The following is a 20,743-nucleotide window of genomic DNA, read 5'->3' as shown; positions in this document are numbered from 1 at the left end:
GCATATGGCATGTCTCGTGCCCTTTAGAGTCTTCCACGTACGACTTTGGATTCCTTCTCCCTCCGTATGGAGGTAGTGGCGGTATTTCAGTGTGTCAGGGCATAGCAGTGACAATTGCTCGTGACAACTTTTCATATATGCTTTGTCGGGTCCTCCCTCTCTCACTCCCACCAAATCAGGCATTCTCTTTCTGCTGAGATTAGATGTGGGTTCTTACAGGGGTGTCCAACACGCAGGCCACATGCGGCCTAACACAAAATCGAAAATTTACTGAAAACATGATGAGATTCTTTTGTGATTACGAGTCGCAGTGTATTTAATGTGTGGCCCAAGACAACAACTTCTTCCACGATGGCCCAGAGACACCAAAAGGTTGTACGCTAGGATTGATTGATTGATTGATTTAAAAAATTTTTTTTTTAGATTTTATTTCTTTATTTTTAGACAGAGGGGAAGGGAGGGAGGGAGACAGAGGGAGGGAGAGAGGGAAATATCAATGTGTGGTTTCACACACCACCCACTGGGGACCTGGCCCACAACCCCAGCATGTGCTCTGACTGGGAATCAAACCAGCGATCCCTCAGTTCACAGGCCAGCACTCAATCCACTGAGCCACACCAGCCAGGGCTATATGATAGGAATTTTTGGTTGCCTGGTTCCCTGGAACTATGCCTGATACACATTGTGGGTACTCAAGTAATGTTTCAATGGATAAAGATAAGAAAGCCAACATAGAGTTAATAATGTCCTTATTGATCATCATTCATTCAGCAAATATTTAACATTCTGTATGTCAAGGATTATGCAGGGCTCTTAGTTTATTGAATGACCAAGTTAGGTAGTGATAATTTTTAAAAATAAGGCAAGCATTTGGGGACTTGGTGCTTTTTGCCTGTATCTGTTACCAGATTTTCTGTACTCTTGTTTGGGGAGCCAGCTCTCTGTAGAAAATTTGACTAGTAAAATGAAGCCTGTCGAAGTCAGACTGACCTTTGCTTCCTAGTTGTAGAATTATGTTGGAATAGTAAGAGTCTGAGTATACCAGAAATAGATTGTATTTCTTAAGTCTTCTAACCACCTTTTTCATTTTTAAACAATCAGCTTATTACAAGGATCGAATAAACCTGTGTAGACCCCTTTTAAAACACCTTTTACTTGGGGTGCATCAGGCAGGTTGCTGTTAGCTCTGAATACAGTAATAATTACAGGCGTGAACCTGTTGACTGCCAGGTGGAGAACTTGCTTAGCCCCACCCCAGGGCTAATTCTATTAGTCCAGACCATATGTATGCCTGCGCTGGTACTTTTCGTTACAAATGCTCACTTCTTCAAAACAGGTTTTTGGGAGCTGTGTTCAATAATGAGTGTTTCTTTCTTTGCAAAGTGAAAAATGAACAGAGCTGTCTTTTCCTTGGGTTATTTACTGAAAGGGAGACACGAGAGGGGACAGAAACAGCCGCGCTGCACTGACAGGAGCGTTGCCGAGGGAAGCTTCTGTGGAGGCTACATGTACGAGTGAATGTGTAGCCAGGATCGTGGGCACAGGAGCTCACCTTAGGTGTAGTATTCCATCTGTTTCATTTAAACATACAATATCTGAAATAATGGATTCATATTTTTTTTAAGAACGCCAGAAGTTCCACCAGCACAGCCAAAACCTGGGGTTGCAGCTCCCCCAGAAGTAGCACCTGCTCCAAAATCATGGGCCAGTAACAAGCAAGGTGGGCAAGGAGATGGTAAGTGGACATTAGCCGGGGAACCTGGTCAGGCTCGGTAGTTGCTGAACAGCCATGCAGGAGATGCGGGTGCTTCAGCGTGCTGGCGGGGCCGGAGAGCATCCTCACGGGGCATGCTCCGGCCCTGTGGGGGGTCTTTAGAAATGTCTTGGGCTAGTGAAGTTTCTGTCAAGAGCCATGCATGCCCTCATAATAATGACCAGGATTTCAAAGGGAGTCTTTAAGATGCCCTCTGCCCCACATTGTTTTATCTTAACCCTGCACGACCAGACAAGACCTTGCACTTCCCGGTCTTTGGGCCATAAGCACCCGGGCAGTGCATAGGTTGCTAGAAACCGCTTCACCTCCGTCTGTGCCCCTGGCCTCTCTGTTGCAAACATGCTGCCCAGGACTCCCGCGCACGGAGGGAAGTCGGGGAGAAGACACGCAGCACAGTAGCTGCAGTACCTCCCTCCCCCTGAGGAAGGATGGACCCCCCCCCAACCCCCAGCAAAAAAATTTTCTGCTAGCAAAACAGGAAATGTCTAAAACACTGTACAGAAAAACCCACCTAGGCCCTAAGGCTAATAGCGTCAGCTCTTTTAATTTATAGAAGTATGAAATACATACACAGGCAGGAAGGTGAGTTGAACAGTGAGGCGTAACCAGTATCTCAGCGGTAAATTAAATGAGGTTGGTCAATTAAATGAAGGTGTTTTACCTTCATTGTGGTACTAGTGGTGTTTACTCATAAACTCTACTTCAGTGATATAATTTGAACTGGTTCTTAGAGGTATTAGCAGAGGAATTTGACTTTTACAGAAATAAATGAGAGAGAGAGAAGTGAAGCTCTTCACTTGCTTCACCATCTTAATGAGTCCTCTGGGACAGGGTCTGGCAGGTTCCTTCCTCGGATTTTTATCTCCTCATGGCTGTTCATTAACTTTCCAAGGGATTCGAGACCTAAATAATTAAAAAGTTGTATGGATATGACTAGTCATCATTGAAATGTGAAATAATTTATCAAAAAAAGGCAGAGAACTATATCCAGGGAGGGTTTTTTAATTATCTTTGGTATGAAAGTTACATTTAATGCTTTCTTAAAAACCTCTAGGAATCCAGGTGAATAGTCATTTTCAGCAAGAATTTCCCAGCCTGCAGGCAGCTGGGGATCAGGAAAAAAAAGAAAAAGAAGCCAATGATGACAACTATGGACCTGGGCCCAGTTTACGCCCACCAAGTAAGAGTGCTGCCTGTTTAGTAAAGACACAGAAGGAAATTATGTGTGTGTGTGTGTGTGTGTGATGTCTTGTGATGCCTGCCTGCTAGTGGCGTGTGCGTGACTTGCCTGCTTTTCAAAGGAAGACAGACAGTAGCTAGGTGCTCGCCACTCAGGTGCGGTTTCTGTATGCACAGCCTCAGTCCAACCTGAGAACTTGTTGGAAGTGTGCCTCTTAACAAGGTGCCTGGGTGACTTGTTTGCACAGTAACACTTGGTCAATTTTGCAGTAGTAAAGTATTTAGGGCAGACTTCTCTAATATGCAGATACTTATTTATGAATTATATCCACTTACTTGCTACACCGTTAATATTCAGGGATCACTTGTTTTCTGAACTCAGAGCCAGGAACCAAATCAGTTTGGGATAGTGAGAGAAACTTGCATTGTGTACATTACAAAGCAAAAACTAAAATTAGAAATATAAAGTCTTTGAGAGGTTTCTCTAATGCTTATTAATTTTAGTAGCTTCAAACTGTCATTACCAAATATCTCAAAGGACCTATATACAAGGGGAGGTTCCTCTTTACAGTAATGGTTACAGATCCACATTTCTGATAACCTGATGTTTCACATTTCTTTTGGCTCATTTCTTGTCAGGTCTGGATAAAGTATCTTTTATTTTTTAATTGTCATAATGATCATGAGTTTTTATTAGGAATAGATGTATAATTTCTACTGTTTTGTTTTCACTTGATTTTCATCAGTTCTCTGTTGCTGAAAAACAAATTTGTCAGCTTCAGACAAGAGGCTGGAGTGCATTTGGGGTTTGACACTGCCTCGGGGTGTAGGAGCAGTTAGCAGGGGCCAGCTAAGGAACTGCCGGCAGAGTCGCAGTGGAGCCGTTGTCTAAGGCTGACTGGGCTGTGCTCCTGCCCCAGGCTTACTCGTGGTGGCTCTGCCTGTGTGTGGCTGCTCACAACGTGGCTTCCCAGAAAAAGTAAGGACAGACCTACAGGCATCGCCCACCTCAGATGGAAGCCCAGTCTTTCGTAACCCAGTCTCAGAAGAGACGTGCCATCACTTCTGTTGTGTTCTGCGTGTTTCACAGACCAGTCCTGGTACACTGTGAGAGGGTGGCACTCAGGGCATGAGTGCCAGGTGCTAGAGACCCTCTGGACCATCTGGGAGGCTACTGGCCAAACAAGGTTTTCTTGTAAAACCATCTCCCAGCCTCATTTGGCTGAGTGCAGTTAAACCAGATGATATAATCATTAGGTCTGCTCACTCGGGCCCATGTAACTAGCAACTGTAGGCTGAAAACAAAGGAAGAGCTTCACTGCCCACCCTTCCGGGGGAAGAACCCCATCCCTTAGGACACCACAGGCGTAACTGTGACGGTAACTCCCTATGACACGTTAGTAACGTTCCACGGAGAGGTACGAGTGTTTTCTTCCCGCCCCAGTATTTGGTTTGGGTGACACCCTCTGATGTGTGGCCTCCCTGCTTCCATTTAAAAGCATTAGGAGGGCCTGAGTTAGACTTGCCCTGCTCCCTCACTGCGCTTACTTGTCACTTGCTGAAATTTTCTTGAACTACCTGGTGTGGTTCCACTCTGTTCCATTTTCAGATTTTTTTTTTTTTATTGGTTTCTTATCTCTCTCTGTGCTAGATGTTGCTTGTTGGAGAGACGGTGGTAAGTCTGCTGGCTCATCCTCAGTATCTGACCAAGACGAAAAGCTCCCTGGCCAGGATGAAAGCACAGCTGGGTCATCGGAGCAAAACGACATCCTCAAAGTGGTGGAAAAGAGGATAGCTTGTGGTCCTCCCCAGGCTAAGCTGAACGGACAGCAGCCTGCCCTGGCGTCCCAGTACCGTGCCATGATGCCTCCTTACGTGAGTGTTGCTGGATGAGCAGATGCTTGAGTGGGAGCTTTTCGACCCGGGTTCAAAGAAGAGAACTGAAATGGGGAGAAGTTTGGGTCTTTAGTAACACCTAATAAAAACTAGCATTTTATTTGACTGTGAGTACAGGAAACATCGCAGTACTTGTGCTTTTACCGTTAGTGGGGATAACAGGTATTGTCAGACAGCCAGAGGGGTTGTTTATGGCACAGAGGAGGTTAATAACTGTTTTAGTTGTAAACTTATTATTGGTATACCTTTAATTTTTTAGCTTTCCATTATGGAATATTTCAGACATGAAGAATGAGAAAAATAGATAGTACAGTGAACCTCTCTCTCCCCATATCTGTCATCCATCTTGAACAGTTAATTTGTGGTCAGTCTTGTCTCCACTTTCTTTCCATCTTGGATTACTAAGTCAACTCCTAAATACCTTCTTTTCATACTTATGTATACAGTGACATGCGTGCACGTGTGTGTGTGATCTTTTTACTGATTTTGAGAGAGAGGAACACTGAATTGTTCCACTAATTCATGCATTCATTGGTTGATTCTTGTACATGCCCTAACCAGGGATCGAACCTGCAAACTGGGTGTATCAGGATAACACTAACCAACTGAGCTACCTGGCTAGCGCCTTATGTTGTTATCTTTTTTAAAGATAAAACTAATGGGAGAATTCACAGTGCCATTATCATACCTGAAAAGAAATGTTCTTTAAAAGCATCAAGTCAGTACTCAAATTTCCCTTATTGTCTCATAAATAGGACCCGGATACTGTCTGTTCCTGGAGATCGGTTCATATTTCTCTTAGGAATGTCATTATCTTTGGGTGCCTTTTTCCCTCCATCTCTTATTTTTCTTTGGACCTTATCTGTTACAATTTACTTTTGTCCTGTTGGGTTTCTCAGTCTGAATTACTTTTATCCCGTTGGGAAACTCAGTCTGAGTTGCTCGGTGCTGATTTCAGTCTTTGTAGCCTTGTTTAACACATACTTCTGACCCTTATATTTTCCATAAATTAGTTAGATTTGGTGCCCTCATTTGTTGGTTCTCAGCCTCCTGTGAAATTAATATGGCAAGTTACATGTGCCCAAGTAAATAAATTTACATTTTTTTTTATTCTTTTTTTTAAAGATTTTATTTATTTATTTTTAGGGAGGGAAGGAAGGGGGGGAAGAGAGAAAGAGACAGACACATCAATGTGCGGTTGCTGGGGGTTATGGCCTGCAACCCAGGAATGTACCCTGGCTGGGAATCGAACCTGGGACACTTTGGTTCCCAGCCCACGCTCAATCCACTGAGCTATGCCAGCCAGGGCAATAAATTTACATTTTTAAGAGGCCACTAATCTCAGAGGGAGGAAGTAACATAGTTCCTATGTTTATTTTTTTTTTATGATTTAACTTTTAAGTATTCAAGCTTTAAATATCATATTTTCTTTTTTCATATTTTCTATACTTTGAATTATTATTTTTATTTAGCCATTCTCTGGCAGAGAAGGGAAATAAATGATTAAAAACAATTACTTGTTAAGTATTTTCTTTTAAAAAAAATTGGGAGTGTGATCAAAATCAGCCACATGCTAACCTGTCCTTGAAAAATAATTTACACCCAAGTACTTGTGTGCTGATCTCACTGCTTCCGGAGACCCTTGGTTGTTCGGGTTTGGGGGCGGGTGGGATGGTGGGGGCAAACGGGGGGACCAAGAGGGCTTTGTCGCCAGTGTCATCAGTGATTTCATTTGAATAAAGTGTTCCACTAATTAGCAACAATAAAAACATTTCGAAAACCACTACCGTATACTGAGAATTTAAAGGTTGTTTCTGCAATTAATTTTATGGCAAATTTCTAAATTTTAAACGTTTAATACCACACAAAATCACTCTGGGTAGTCTGCATGGGGATACAATGCATTTTACCCGTGAACATTTGCCCCCAGTAGTGTATTTGCTAATAACTTCAGTACAAAAGCGCGAGTGATGCAACTCTCGGTGCTCCGGAGCAGTCCCCAGACAAAAAGGCTTTTCCATGGGGTTTCGGTTGCTGCTTAACTTAATTCACTTTGCTCTGACCCTGAGTTTTCTTCAGACAGCTTAATCATGTAAGCATAGCCTTTCAGGTACGAAGTAATTTCCTCATCAAACAGTTACTTTTTTTTTTTTTTTTTAAGAAAAAGTAATCTGTTTTAGGAATACAATTTCATGTATTTATTGGATTGACCAAAAAGTTCGTTTGGTTTTTTTCTGTATGATGGCTCTAGCAGCACACACTTGCCTTTCACTTCATACGAAACAGTTTTGTTAGATTTTATTGTGACAGCTGTCGTATCAGCGTGCATTTAAAAAATAACAAAATTGGTGAATTTTTGTGCAGCCATTTTAATATTGAAAATGGAAGAAAATATGCAATTTTCAGTGTATTATGCTTTATCATTTCAAGAAAGGTAAAAACACAACTGAAACACAAAAAAAGTTTTGTGCAGTGTATGGAGAAGGTACTGTGACTGATCCAATGTGCCAGAAGTGGTTTGTGAAGTTCCTTGGTACTGTTGACATTTTGGCCAAATCTTTGCTGTGGGGCCGTCTCACGCACTGGAAGATGTTTAGCAGCACCCCTGGCCTCTGCCCACTAGAAGCCAATAGCGGGAGTTAGCCGACATACTCAAAATGTCCAAATCAATGAAGTTATTGATGAAAATGAAAAATGGTCTTTTATTTTACAAAAAAAATAACAGATTTTTTATAAGCAGACAGTAAGTAACCAAGGACTCCTTGATTTCCCTTTCAAATCATAGGATGAATGAATGCTTTGATGTGTTATTTCTCTTTAAAATCTGTCTTATAACTTCTTCTAAACTTAGCTTGTCCAAGCCAAGTTCTCATAGAGAGCATCATTTTTGTGCCTCAATTTATAATTTCTGTGTGTGTGGTGACTTGACTCAGAACCCGCCTGTGCTCTATACATAGAGAATCTCCAGGTCACTTCGCACCCACCTGCTTTCTCATTCATCCCCTTGGGTTATGGACTCCCTAATTTTTTATCTGAACTGAGTTTCTCTTTATCAGCCCATCTGCCTTCTGTTAATCTACTCCTGCATTAGGATAAAGTCTCACATTATTTCCTTTCAAATATCCAAACTTGGTTAAGGCTTTGCTGTTTTCTGGTGTGCCTGCATGTTACCTTCTTTAGTTTTTCATGTCAGTACACAGTCAACATTTATGTGATTTGTTAATGGGATTACAAGTTCTCCTTGTGTGGTGTGCTACTTATTAGTTGTTATCTTCATAAAGACTTGGTGGAGGCAGTAGCCTTACAAATGGCTTGTTGTTGAGGGTGAATGATGATCTATACTGGCAGATACAATGAATTATTCGTAGCAGTTATAATTTCAGGCTTAGGGTGACCATTTCTTTAAAAGGCTGGGTTGCTAAATTTATCAGTGTTTGTTTCCCACATTCAGATGTTTCAGCAGTATCCAAGGATGGCGTATCCCCCTCTTCATGGTCCCATGCGGTTCCCACCTTCCTTATCTGAAACAAACAAGTAAGACTATTAAATGATTAAAGTCTTCAAGGCATATATGTGCTCATTAAGATTTTCTGGAGGTTGACTGGATTGTGATGACTGAAGATAGAAAGATGAATTGAAGTACAACTGCCACACTTGGCTAGCTGTCATACAAAGAAATGCTTTATTCCTCCTAAACTTTAAACTGTCTTTCACAAAACTCTGAAAACTGGGAAGTATGACCCCCAAAGTTGGCATGTGTTTCTCCTTCTTTCCATAATGTTAAGGACCCCCATTCCTCTTTTTTGCTGAATGCTGAGCATCCTCCTGAATGATGGTTTTTCTTAATATTCTATAGTTTGAGATTATATTAGTCTTAGCCACATTCTTTAGTTTACATTTGTTTTATTTTAAGTCTTTGACAATTAAAAAACCTTGCCTGCTATTAAATACTTGCATAAGAATTATTACGTATTGCCCAAAGGTTATGAAATTTCATACACGTCAGGTACAAAATATTTTTATATCGTGTAGATAACACTGTTGAATCAAAATGAGCTAATTTCTCATCTTTTACTTGTTAAAATGGAGTATTAAAATTCTGCGTCCTTTTCCCCTACCGCGTCTGGTTTGTTAGAGGCCTTCGCGGAAGAGGCCCCCCGCCTTCGTGGGCCTCAGAGCCCGAACGCCCCTCCATCCTCAGCGCGTCCGAACTGAAGGAGCTGGACAAATTCGACAACCTCGATGCTGAGGCTGACGAAGGCTGGGCAGGTATGAGGCCCAGTTAATTACTCTTGTTCTTTACACGCTCTGAAAGGGTCGTTCTGAGTGTCTCCTCCCCGCGTAGGTGCCCAGATGGAAGTGGACTACACGGAGCAGCTGAACTTCAGTGACGACGACGAGCAGGGCGGCGGCAGCCCCAAAGAGGACAGCAGGCAAGTCGTGGCGGCGCTCGCGGCTCTCGCTGAGTGTGGATGGGACGCTGCCGTTTCATCAGAGAGGTTTCATTAACAGGCCTTCGTTCCTTACTTACAGTTTCTGCATTCTGCTCCAGGGGTTTTCATGGAGTGGGAAGGTGATTAATGGGCTAAATTTTAAAGGTACAGCTAATCAAGGAATTCAAGTTTGACGTTTCTAAAGAAAGTACGAATCATTCTGCCATGTATAATGTGCGCTTTTTTGCCCTAATTTTTGAGAGAATAAAGATATTCATTGTTTATATACACACCATGAATATAACGATGGGTATGATAATCCTATGTCTAATGCGCACAGAAACGTGGGTGTGCATTGTACACAGCAAAATACAGTATTTTAACAACGATGTTCAGGTGCTTGCCATCTAATTGGAGTTATTTTGGGAAACAGTATTAAGGACCATTAAAAACTTGTTACTTGCTTGACCTAATTCATATTTATAAAACTAGTTAAAAATTACTTAGGTTACTATAGCTATTTCAAGTCTTTGATTTTTTTTCAGCTTAGCAAGCAATGTCTTAGAAAATGGGAGCTTTTCCTTTTCTTTCTTCCGAAAAAATGGGGGCATCTGAGTCAGGAATGTGTGGGTTGTATGGCATACCAGTTGGGTTCCTGCCATGCACAGAAACTTGCATGTAGACATGGCTATAGTTTTTCAGGTATAGAGTTGTAATGCACTGCTGTTGCGTGACCAGTTGATTGTGAGATGCCTGTGATTTGTTGTGATTTTTAAAAATATTATAATTAGATATGTTTTTCATTAAGTCAGTATAAATTAGAATACAGGTATGAATTACCTGTAACATCACTTAGTTGCATTCAGGTGAGATTTTGATTGAGGGTGGTGAGAGAAACGGTGGGGTTCTGTCCCACTACTGGGTTCTGTGCTGGGTGTGAGCATCCGTACCTGATAGCGGCTGCGCTGTGCTTTACGTCTCGTGGTGATAACCTGGCCGAGGCCAGTCCCCGCCACATTGTAGACGTGTGGCACACACTGACTGAGTAAACAAACCCGCACCGTTGTGTCCCCAAGTCGTCTCATTCCTTGATAGATTTCCCCTCCACACCATATGGTGGTAATGTCTTTTTCACATAAAGAAAATGCATTTACTTAAGGTAAAATCTGTCTACTTTTGTATTTCCTCTGGTTTTTGACTCTCCAGTGAGGATCAGGGTTCAAAAGCCTCTGAAACCACCGAGACCCGAAAAGAGGCAGACGAAGGGTGCAATGCCAAGCCGCCGTCTCAGCCCCCCGCCCCGCCGGCGGCGGCAAAGGGCCCCTACAGCAAAGGGCCGCCATTCAGTCAGGTTTGTTCGTCACGAGGGCTTTGTCACTGCGGGTGCTGTGGGTTCATAAACCTTAGAGTCCTGGGGTTGGGTGAAGACTTAGGAAAAGGAAATATATTTTTTCTTGATTAGCTCTGGATTTAAACCATAATTTTACTGTCTATAACAGAAACTATTAATATAGTAGCTAAAATTATCAAGTAGAAACTAAACTTTTACTTTTTTTTCCTTGTAACAGTTCAGTCATATCAAAGTAAAGGGATAAAATATTTTGCCAAACTGTAATGCCGTTGCTGCGGTGCTTTATGGCACACTGAATACTTTGTACATCCTAGCACATGTGAAATCGCACCCTGAGTAGGGAGATCACTCACAGGGACCAGAGAAATCTCTGAACTCTGAGCCATTTGAAGAACATTGTTAAAGAAGGGACGACAGCACGTGGGCAACAGACAGTCCTACTTCTAACATGTGACAAGAGCTGCCTTGAGAACGGGGAATAAGAAAGGGCTTCCTTCCAGAGAGTCCGCTGAACTCCTGGCCCGTTCAGCATGTACCAGTTGAGCTCATACAAACAGGGAGGAACCTGTCCCTTCGCGGGGGGCAAGAGTGTAGCTCACATTCTCTGTGAAAGGAAAAGCAAGCCGACAAGCATCAGTTACAACCTGCCGTGATAGTGCTATGAAGAGCTTTTGCAAAGGACTTGGTACTCGGAGCAGGAACTAGCCAGTGGGCACAGAAGAGCAGGGGCTTCCCAGCAGTGGGAGGAGTGAGGGCTGTGTAAGGACCAGTCGTTAGTTTTGTGTGCTGTGCAGGGGCTTTGAACTTCGTCCCTAAGGCATCGGTTAGCCTCTGGGGAATGCATTTGAGAACTCTGGAAAAGGGTTTTTCAAGTATTATTTTTTAACAAAATCCATGTTTTGTGTGATTTTTAACCTATTAGTGTAATAGGGAATGATAATTCATTTTTATGTAAAAGAATAGAGGAATATTGTACACCATATTTTGATGTCTAAATTTTTTCTGTTTTCTGATACTGATGTATATATTAGCAAACGAATATTTCACATATTCTATCTGGTTCCAACATGTTTTAGATTTTTTTCTTTAGGTAAATCTCAGTTTTCATTTGCTATTATAAAATCCAGAAAAAGTATTGGGTTTACATAAATAAAAATTTAAAATTAGAGTTGTGCTTCCAGAATTTATACACTAAAATTCTACTTTTTGCAAAGTTTAGGATTCTAACCCCATTGAAATTGCAGAGTACTTCTCTGGTGTATAAAGTTACCTTGCCAGTGGCTGGCATACTTCTGTTAAACATGAGAAAAGGATAATGATGGTTTGCTTTTTGTAATCTTGAGGTCTCCCTGAAATAATCACATTCAGAAATATTTTCAGTAGATACTTTTCCTCTGATTGATTATTTTATAACCCTTTATAGGAACGTGGACCATCTTCTCACCTGCCACCACCTCCAAAATTGCTTGCACAGCAGGTAAAATTTAACTAGTTTGTGGTCTCTCTGTATTGGACTGTTCTCGTGGAAAGACTCTGTGTGTGTGTTTTATTTATAACTTGTGTGAAACAGCTGTGGACATTACCTTGTGCCTCCTGCATGCCTCCCCCGTCACCCTCCCCTCTGCTCTGAGCTGTTGCATGCACCACCCGTTTCGCCGCGAAAAGGAGAAGCGCCCCTAGTTTTCCCATTTAGTGTCTTTCCTCATCAGCTTCCTCCCTGTTGTCTTTACTGCTGAGGACACTTCTCCCTCTTCCCTGTGTCCCGTCTCCTGTCAGTTGCTGGTAATACTGTCTTGCTAACTGTAGCATTTTTTACAACAGCCCTCCTTGAACTCCCACCACCCTTCGTCCCCTTCCGTTTCTGCCCTGTTGCTCTGCTCTCCTCAGGGCAGAATCATTCCAGTGGGCTGTTTGCTCTTTCTGTCGTCACTGGCTCTCATTGACATCTCCCACTAGACCTTTGGAACTATTATCATCAATGTCTATAATGACTACCATCTTGCCAAATCCAGTTTTCTTGTCTTCATTTTATTTAATCTCAATAGCCGTTGACATAGTTAATTTCTCCATCCTTCTTGAAAACTTTCTGTGCTTACTTTTGAGACATTATTTTCTTCCCCTTCTATGACTGGTATCCGCCTGGACCCTCAGTACTGAACTTTGGTGTTGCGGGCTTACAGCCATGTTCTTGTTCCTTTCTCTAGCTGCGGTTGACCCTTGAACAACGAGGGGGCTGGGGGCACCAGCCCCCTCTCCCTGGTGGTTGAAAATCCAGATTTAACTTTTGACTCCCCCAAGATTTAACCACAGTCGTCCCTCTGTATCCATGTGGTTGGTTCCAGGCCCCCCGCGGATACCAAAGTCCACAGATGCTTGTGTCCCTTGTGTAAAGTAGCCTAGGACTGCCCAGTTGACTGCATCCTCAGGTGCCCAACCATGGATTGAAAATACTGTTTCAGTTCACATCTCCACTTGGGTCTCTGAAAGCTATTTCACACTTACTGTGTCCGGCCCATGACAGCCCCCGGCTTCCACACACGGCCCCGCAGTCCTGCTTCCGCCCTGTCTTCCCCGTCTCCGGGGATGGCATTGCTCGCCTGTTGGCTCAGGTTAAAACCTGTAAGTCACTCTTAACCCTTCTTTTTAACCTCACACCCAGCACATGAGGTCACCTCTGCCCCCCAGACTCCCCCCGCCCCCCCACATGGAGCACTTCCTGGGTCGTATGCAGCATCGCAGTAGGTTGGCGGGTCATCTTGTTTGCTCTCTCTGCTGCCTGCCCGCCCGGCACCGTCATCCCAGATTCTCTGCAGCAGGTGCATCCAGTCTTTTTAAAGTGTGTGGTAGGCCAGTCAGTCCTGCTCAGCTCCTTTCCATGGTCTTGAAGGTCTCTGTCTACTTCCCTGTTCTCGCCACACAACGCATATTGCTCTTGTTTTTTGTAGCACCCTCAAGACACTTTATTTGCTGTTTCCTGGCTAAAAGGCTCTTTTCCTGAGATCTTTCCTGTCACCAAGTTCTGTGATCAGATAATACCACTGTAGAGGCCTTCCAGGATTACCCTAAAAACATCTCTTAAGGCAATGAAAAGTTTTGTCACAGAAAAAAATACTAATACACCTAAGAACTTATATTGGGATATATTTGTTTTAAAAAAAAAAGAACTTTACAACTCAGTAATGAGACAGATCGCCTGACAAATTACCCAGCTAAATGATTTGAATATTCACATGACACAGTAAGGTATGCAGATGGCCAAAGAGCACATAAAAAGACGCTCAGTGTCTTTAGTCACCAGGGAAATTCGCGTTGGAGCCACAGCACCCCCGAACGAAAACAGCTGGTGGCACCAAGTGTTGGTGAGGACGCAGGGCAGCTGGCACCCTCGTCTGTCCCTGGTGGGGCCCATCGGGCAGTTCCTTCTGAAGTGGAACATACACTTACCCTGTCGCCCAGCAGTCCCAGTCCTAGATGCTTGTCCAGGAGGAGTGAACACGCACATCTCCACAAAGACTAGGCGTGAATGCCCATGGCTGTTTTATGCGTAGTTTGAAGACTGGAAGCAACCCGTGTGTCCACTCGCGGATGAAAGTGACACTGCCCTGCGGTAGAAGGGAGCTGACTGTGGATGGGCATGACGACCTCGGGCTGCTGCCCTGGGCCTGGAGCCCAACACAGACTAGAGTATAACTGGAAATTCTAGGAAAGGAGAGGCTGCTTTCTTCTGCCGGGTCGGATCGGCCATCGGTGGGGTGGGGGCCTGGGCGCGGGCGGAGGAGGGCCGGTCAGAGTGCTCTGTGCCGAGGTGGAGGCAGTGGTGTTCGGGCGTGTCGTTCGTCCACCTCCATCAAACCGCGCACGTCCAGTGTGTGTGTGTCGTGCTTTATGTAAATTATACTTCCACAAAGTTGCTTTTAAGAAATGCTTACTCTGGGTTTACTGTGGAAACTGGGTACTTTTGTGGAATTGCTTTGCTTTTTCAGCGTGTCTTCGAGGTACAGGTGGAGGTAACAGCAGCAGAGAGGTGAAGCGGTTTGCCTACAGCCCCACTGCCGGTGTGGGTCGCAGTCTAGATTTCTGCTGGGTTTGGGGTTTTTGTGGGGTTTTTTTATATATATATTCAGTCCAGTGTTTTTACTCTACCATTATTTTTTAGGACTCTCACTAGGTATATGGCTTTTAAAGGTTTCATGTTAGTAGCTATTAATGTTTTTAAAACTTGTTAACGTGGCTGCCCTTTTCATTCTGCTTGTCCTTACATGGTTGCTGGCAGTGATTTCAGACCGAGGAACACATTAATTGAAAGTTAAGTCATTAAAACACAGGCTCTCAAGCGACCCTCCCTCCCTCGCTCCGCTTTGGGCCTCAGTAGGCCTGCCTCGATCTCTCAGTTTAGAACTAGACTCTTGCATGCAGGCTGATTTCTAGGGCTCCTCCTCCTCGGAGTGGCAGCGGCAGCGCCTTCTTCCTCCCGCTCAGTGTCTTTGGCCGGCTGCCCTCCCCTGCAAACCCTCCGCGTCCTCAGGGCTGATGCGGTGTCACTGAGCGTCTTTCTGGACTTGCCCTCCCTAGACATCCCATCTCCGGCAGCTGCTGCCAAAACTCACGCGCCGAAGCACTCGCGTGCAGCCTCTTCCCTTTGTCTCTGCATTTAGGTTTAGAAGTCAGGTTGTGACAGCTTCCCGTTGTACTCAACAAATACTGAGTGAGCATCCTGGCCAGCACAGCACACAGGTGCATGCGCAGCAAATACTACATGGCTGGATTAATTATTCCAGTTTTAGTTTGGGGAATTAATCTAGATTTGAAGTTTTCCCCACCTTCTTACTTACTTAGACTTTAATGTGTATGTTTATCAGGATAATTTCTGACATTTTGTGGAGTTTTTTTTTTTCTTTTACTCCATGCCTACAATATCCACTGTTAGTCAGAAATAGATTTGTCATCTCACCTGATAATTTCTCTGAACGTTTCAGCATCCTCCTCCAGACCGACAGGCGGTACCTGGGAGACCAGGCCCTTTCCCTCCCAAGCAGCCGGTGCCAGATGAAGATGAAATATGGAAGCAGAGAAGAAGGCAGCAGTCGGAACTTTCTGCCGCGGTGGAGCGCGCTCGTAAGCGGCGCGAGGAGGAAGAGCGGAGGATGGAAGAACAGAGGAAGGCGGCTTGTGCCGAGAAACTGAAACGATTAGATGAGAAGCTGGGCATCGTGGACAAACAGCCAACTCCAGAGGAGATCAGAGAAAGGGAGCGGGAGAAAGAAAGGGAGCGCGAGAAGGAGCTCGAAAAAGAACAAGAACGGGAACGAGAGAAGGAGAGGGAAAGGCAGCAGCAGGAGAAGGAGCGGGAACTGGAGAGAGAGCAGGAAAAACAGAGAGAAATGGAGAAGGAAAGAAAGCAAGAAAAAGAGAAGGAAGTAGAACAGCAGCAGGAAAAAGAAAAAGAACTAGAACTGCAGAAAACGGAGCAGGAGAAGGAGTGGGAGTTGGAGAAGAAAGAAAGGGAGAAGGTGGAGGAGAAAATGGAGCACAAAGAACCTGCCCTAGAGCCTGTGGCGGAAAAGCCAGAAAGTGAGAAGAGCTGCAATAAAGGTATGATAGTGGTTTGTTCCTGTATACGCTTTACAAAGCACTTCATTGCTCACAGTGTCGGTGTTTGTGTGTTGTAATGTGTGTGACCTAAATTTTTGGATAGAAAGGAACTTTTACTGGATACCTTAATATGTTCTCTTCCCTGCATGGGGCATGAAATTCAGCATCCTGACCACTTCAGGTGCACAGCTGAGTGGTATTGATACATTCACACTGTTGTGCAGTCATCACCACCCTCCGTCCCCAGAACTCTGGGCGTCCTGCAGAACTGAAACTCTGTGCCCTGTGAACCATAGCTCCCTGTTCCCCCGCTCCCCAGCTCCTCACGGGGGGCTGGGGGAGGTAAACCATTCTGCTTTCTGTCTCTTTGATATGGAGTCATACAGTATTTGCCTTTTGTGACTGGCTTATTTTACTTAGCATAATGTCTTCCAGCCTACTCCATGTTTTAGTGTATTACAAGAATTCCTTTTTTCTTTTTCTTTTCTTTTTTTTTTTTAATTTAGTAATCCTTTGTATATATACACCACATTTTGGTTATCCGTCTGCTGGTGGACCCTTGGATTGTTTTCTGTGTTTACCTGTTTTGAGTAATGTTGCTGTTAATGTGAGCGTACAGAAATCCTTTGAGACCTGCTTTCATTTCTTGAATTTAAACCCAAACATGGAATTGCTGGATCATAGAGTATACTCTGTTTTTAATTTTTTGAGGAACCAACATATTGGTTTTTTTGCAGTAACTATACCATTTTACATTCTCACCAGCAGTGTGCAGGGGTTCTTCTAATCTCTCTAGGTCCTTGACAACATTTATTATATTCTGGGGTTTTTGGTTGGTTAGTTGGTTGTGTTTGTTTGTTTGTTTTTGTATTTTGTTTTGTTTTTTTGCCATCCTAATGAATGTGAGCTGGTATCTTGTATTTTGATTTGCATTTGATTCGTGAGGTTGAATATCTTTTCTGTGTTTGTTGGCCAATTGTATATTTTTGGAGAAATGTGTATTCAAGTCCTTTGCCCATTTTTTAATCTAATTGGTGGTGGTTGTTGTTTGTTTTTTTTGTTTGTTTGTTTCAGTTTAGGAGTTGGCTGTATATATTTGGATGTTGATTCCTTATCAGATATATGATTTGCCAATATTTTCCCCCATTCCATGGGTTATCTTTTCACTCGATATTTTTTTGATGCACAAAACTATAGTTTTCATGAACTCCGATTTGTACGTTTTTTTTTTTCCTTTTGCTGCCTCCTCTGCCTTTAGTGTCATATCCAAGAAGTCATTGCCAAATTCAACATCATCAAGTTCAAGCTTTGCCCTATGTTTTCTTATGAGTTTCATAGTTTTATGTCTGCCGTGTAGGTCTTTGACCCATTTTGATTTAAGCCTTTTATGTGGTGTTAGGTAAGGGTCCAGCCTCATTCTTTTGCATGTGAATATCCAGTTTTCCCAACACCGTTTCTTGAAAAGACTGTCCTTTTCACCATTGAGGGGTCTCGGCACCCTTGTCTTAAATCGTTTGACATTATGGCCGATGGTTTGTTTTGGGACTCCGTCTTCATTCCATCGGTCTGTCTGTGTGACACCGTCTTCATGACTGGAGCTCTGTAGTGAGCGTTCCTCGTCAGGGTGGGAGAGCCGTCCGTCTGTCGTTCTTCAGGATTGTTTCAGCCACTCTAGGTTCGTGGGGACTCCTTGGGTGGGTGTTTCTGTTTCTGTAAAGAATGATCGTTTGGGGCAATATTGACATGTTAACAATATTAAGTCTTACAATCCATGAGCATGGAATGTATTTCCATTTATAAGCATTTTATTTTTTTTGATACTTTAGTGAATGGAATTGTGTTAATTTCCTTTCATATTGTTTGTGTATAGAAGTACAAGTAATTTTTTGTGTGTTAATTTTGCATCTGCTAATTTGTTGGATTCATTTATTAGTTCTGATATTTTTTGTGGAATCTTTAGGGTTTTCTATTATAACATCGTGTCATGTGTGAAAAGATGTCCTTTTCAGTTTGGATATCTTATTTGTTTTTTCTTGCCTAATTACTCTGGCTAGAACTTCAGTACTTAATTGAATAAACACGGTGAAAGTGGACACCCTCATCTTGTTCCTGACCTTAGGAACAGCTTTCAGTCGATCACCATTGAGTGGGGTATTTTTCATATGTGGCTTTTATTGTGTTGAGGGAGTTTCCTTCTGTTACTAGTTTGTTGAATGTTTTTATCATGAATGTGTGTTGAATTTGGTAAAATGTCTTTTCTGCATCAGTTGTGATGATCGTGTTGTTGTTTTTTTTTTTTTCTTAGTTTTGTCCATGTGATTTATTACAGTAATCAATTTTTTTATGTTGAACCATGCTTGCATTCCAGAAGCATGTCCCACTTGGTCATAGTGTGTCACCCTTTCATTACCCTGCTGAGTTCTGTTTGCCGTTGCTGTGTTGAGAGTTTTTGGACCACTGATCATGAGGGATGCATGTCTGTAGCTTTCTTGTAGTGTCTTTGTCTAGCTTTGGCTGGCCTCAGAATGAATCAGGAAGTTGTCCTTCCTTTATAATTATTTGGTAAAGTTTGAGAGGAATGGATGTTAATTATTTTTTAAATGTTTAGTAGAATTCACCAGCAAAGCCATCAGGTCCAGGCTTTTCTTTGTCATGAGATTTTTGATTACTGAGTCAGTCTATACGACTAGTTACAAATCTGGTTGCATTTTCTAGTTATTTGTGATTTAGTCCTGGTAGGTTTCGTGCCCTTGGGAATGTGGTGATGCCATCCTGCTCGTCCAGTTTGTTGGTGTGCCAGTTGTCCACAGTGCTCTCAAAATCCTTTTTGTTTCTGTAGAACTGGCTGTGACGTCCCGATTTTATTTCTGATTTCAGTATCATGAGTCTTCTCTTTTTCTCATCTCTATTCTATTGATCTCTGCTGTGATAATTATACCCTTTGTTCTGGTAACCCTCAACCTTCGGTCTATTGGTTCTTTCATTCCTTATGTTATCCCACTAGGTTATTTATTCGAAGTACTACTTGAGTAAGTGTGTTGTTCACTTGGCACAGATTTGTGGATTTTCCTGTTGTACTTCTGTTACTGGTTTCTAACTTCATCCCTTTGTGGTCAGAGAAAACACTTTATATCATATATCTGTCTTTTTAAATCTTTTGAGACTTAATTGGTGTCCTGACATATGGTCTGTCTGGAAAATGTCCTGTGTGCACTTGAGGAGAGTGTGCGTGCCGTCGTTGGGTGGGGTCCTCTGTGTGTTACATCCGGCTCCTCTGCTACGTTGAGTGCTCCCTTTTCTCGCTGTCTGTCTGCGTGCTCTCTCGTTGGGAGTCGGGTGTTCGAGCCTCCAGCTGCTAGTGTGGAAGTGTCTGTCCCTTTAGTTCTCTCAGTGTTTCGCTTCGTATATTTTCGTGGTTTATTACTAGGTATGTAAATATTCATAATAGTTGTATTTTGATTTAAAGTTGATTTTGTCTGACACTAGTATAGCCATCCTGCTGTCTTTCAGTTACTATTTCCAGGGAATATCTTTGTAACCTATTTGTGTCTTTGGCTCTAAAGTGAAGTTTTTGTAGAGAATATTGTAGTTGGATCACGTGTTTTTATTCATTCTGCCAGTCTGTCTTTTCACTGCAGTCCAGTTTAGTGCATTTATGTTGAAAGCAAGTGTTGATTAGTTAGGGACTTGTTTCTGTCATTTTGCTGTTGGTGTTCTGTGGCCTTATAGCTATTTTGTCCCTGTTTCTTGCATTACTGTCTTTTTTATTTACTTGATTTTGTGAGGTAAAAAGTTCAAATTCTTTCTCATATCCTTTTGTTTGTATTTTATAGCCTTTCTTTGTTTTTGTCTTTACTGTGAAGGTTACATTTAACATTCAAGTTATAACACTCTAATTGAATTTATACCAACTTAATTTCAATAACATAATTCAGTCCTAGTTTTGCCAGTGAGTACATGTATTAATCCTGATTAATTCACTTAGTGGCCAGTGGTGACTGTATCTGCGTAAGTTAATTATTTTTTAATAGTTATTTAGTGGCACTTTAATTTTTGTTGATTGTGTACATTTGCTGACATTTTATGTTCTCTGAGGGCACTTTAATTTTAACAAGGTTTATCAGTGAGATGTATCCATTTGATTTTTAAGTGGCGTGCCTACTTGGCTCTCTTTCTCCCTCCAGTATTTTGTTTTCCCTTTTACAACATTCCTAATGCTGAATGTAATGCTGACAAGAAAATGTGTTTTGTGGTTCTTCACAGCATAGTTTTACATTGGCAAAATTAACTACCTTTGAAGATTCAACCCCGTTCTCTGAGAAAAGAATTTGCAATAGGTTTGGCTTTGTAACTGTGACAAATGACATTTTATAGAACAAACGTGAATCCGGTTTTCTTTGGGATGAAAACTTTTCTTCTTGGCATGCGTATGGTTCTCCTTCTTGTGTAATCATACCTGACCCCCTTTCATGGAGTAATGATTCAAATGTGTTTTAAGATAGCCAATGATCACCAGTG

General features: G+C 42.6%; 1 protein-coding gene across 1 annotated transcript in view; it reads left to right on the top strand.

Annotated features, from left to right (window-relative positions):
* PRRC2C (proline rich coiled-coil 2C) overlaps positions 1-20,743 on the top strand; it is a 76,232-nt gene that overhangs the window by 17,280 nt on the left and 38,209 nt on the right. The window contains 9 exon segments of the mRNA XM_028530564.2: positions 1,626-1,735; positions 2,829-2,954; positions 4,605-4,828; positions 8,301-8,383; positions 8,985-9,118; positions 9,195-9,282; positions 10,489-10,633; positions 12,057-12,110; positions 15,610-16,225. Of these exon segments, the coding sequence (XP_028386365.1) occupies positions 1,626-1,735; positions 2,829-2,954; positions 4,605-4,828; positions 8,301-8,383; positions 8,985-9,118; positions 9,195-9,282; positions 10,489-10,633; positions 12,057-12,110; positions 15,610-16,225 (1,580 nt within the window).

Source organism: Phyllostomus discolor, chromosome 14 (genome assembly GCF_004126475.2).
Source record: "Phyllostomus discolor isolate MPI-MPIP mPhyDis1 chromosome 14, mPhyDis1.pri.v3, whole genome shotgun sequence".
NCBI classification, from domain to species: domain Eukaryota; kingdom Metazoa; phylum Chordata; class Mammalia; order Chiroptera; family Phyllostomidae; genus Phyllostomus; species Phyllostomus discolor.
Note: the sequence above shows the minus strand (reverse complement) of the source record. Positions and strands in the feature narration are given on the sequence as shown.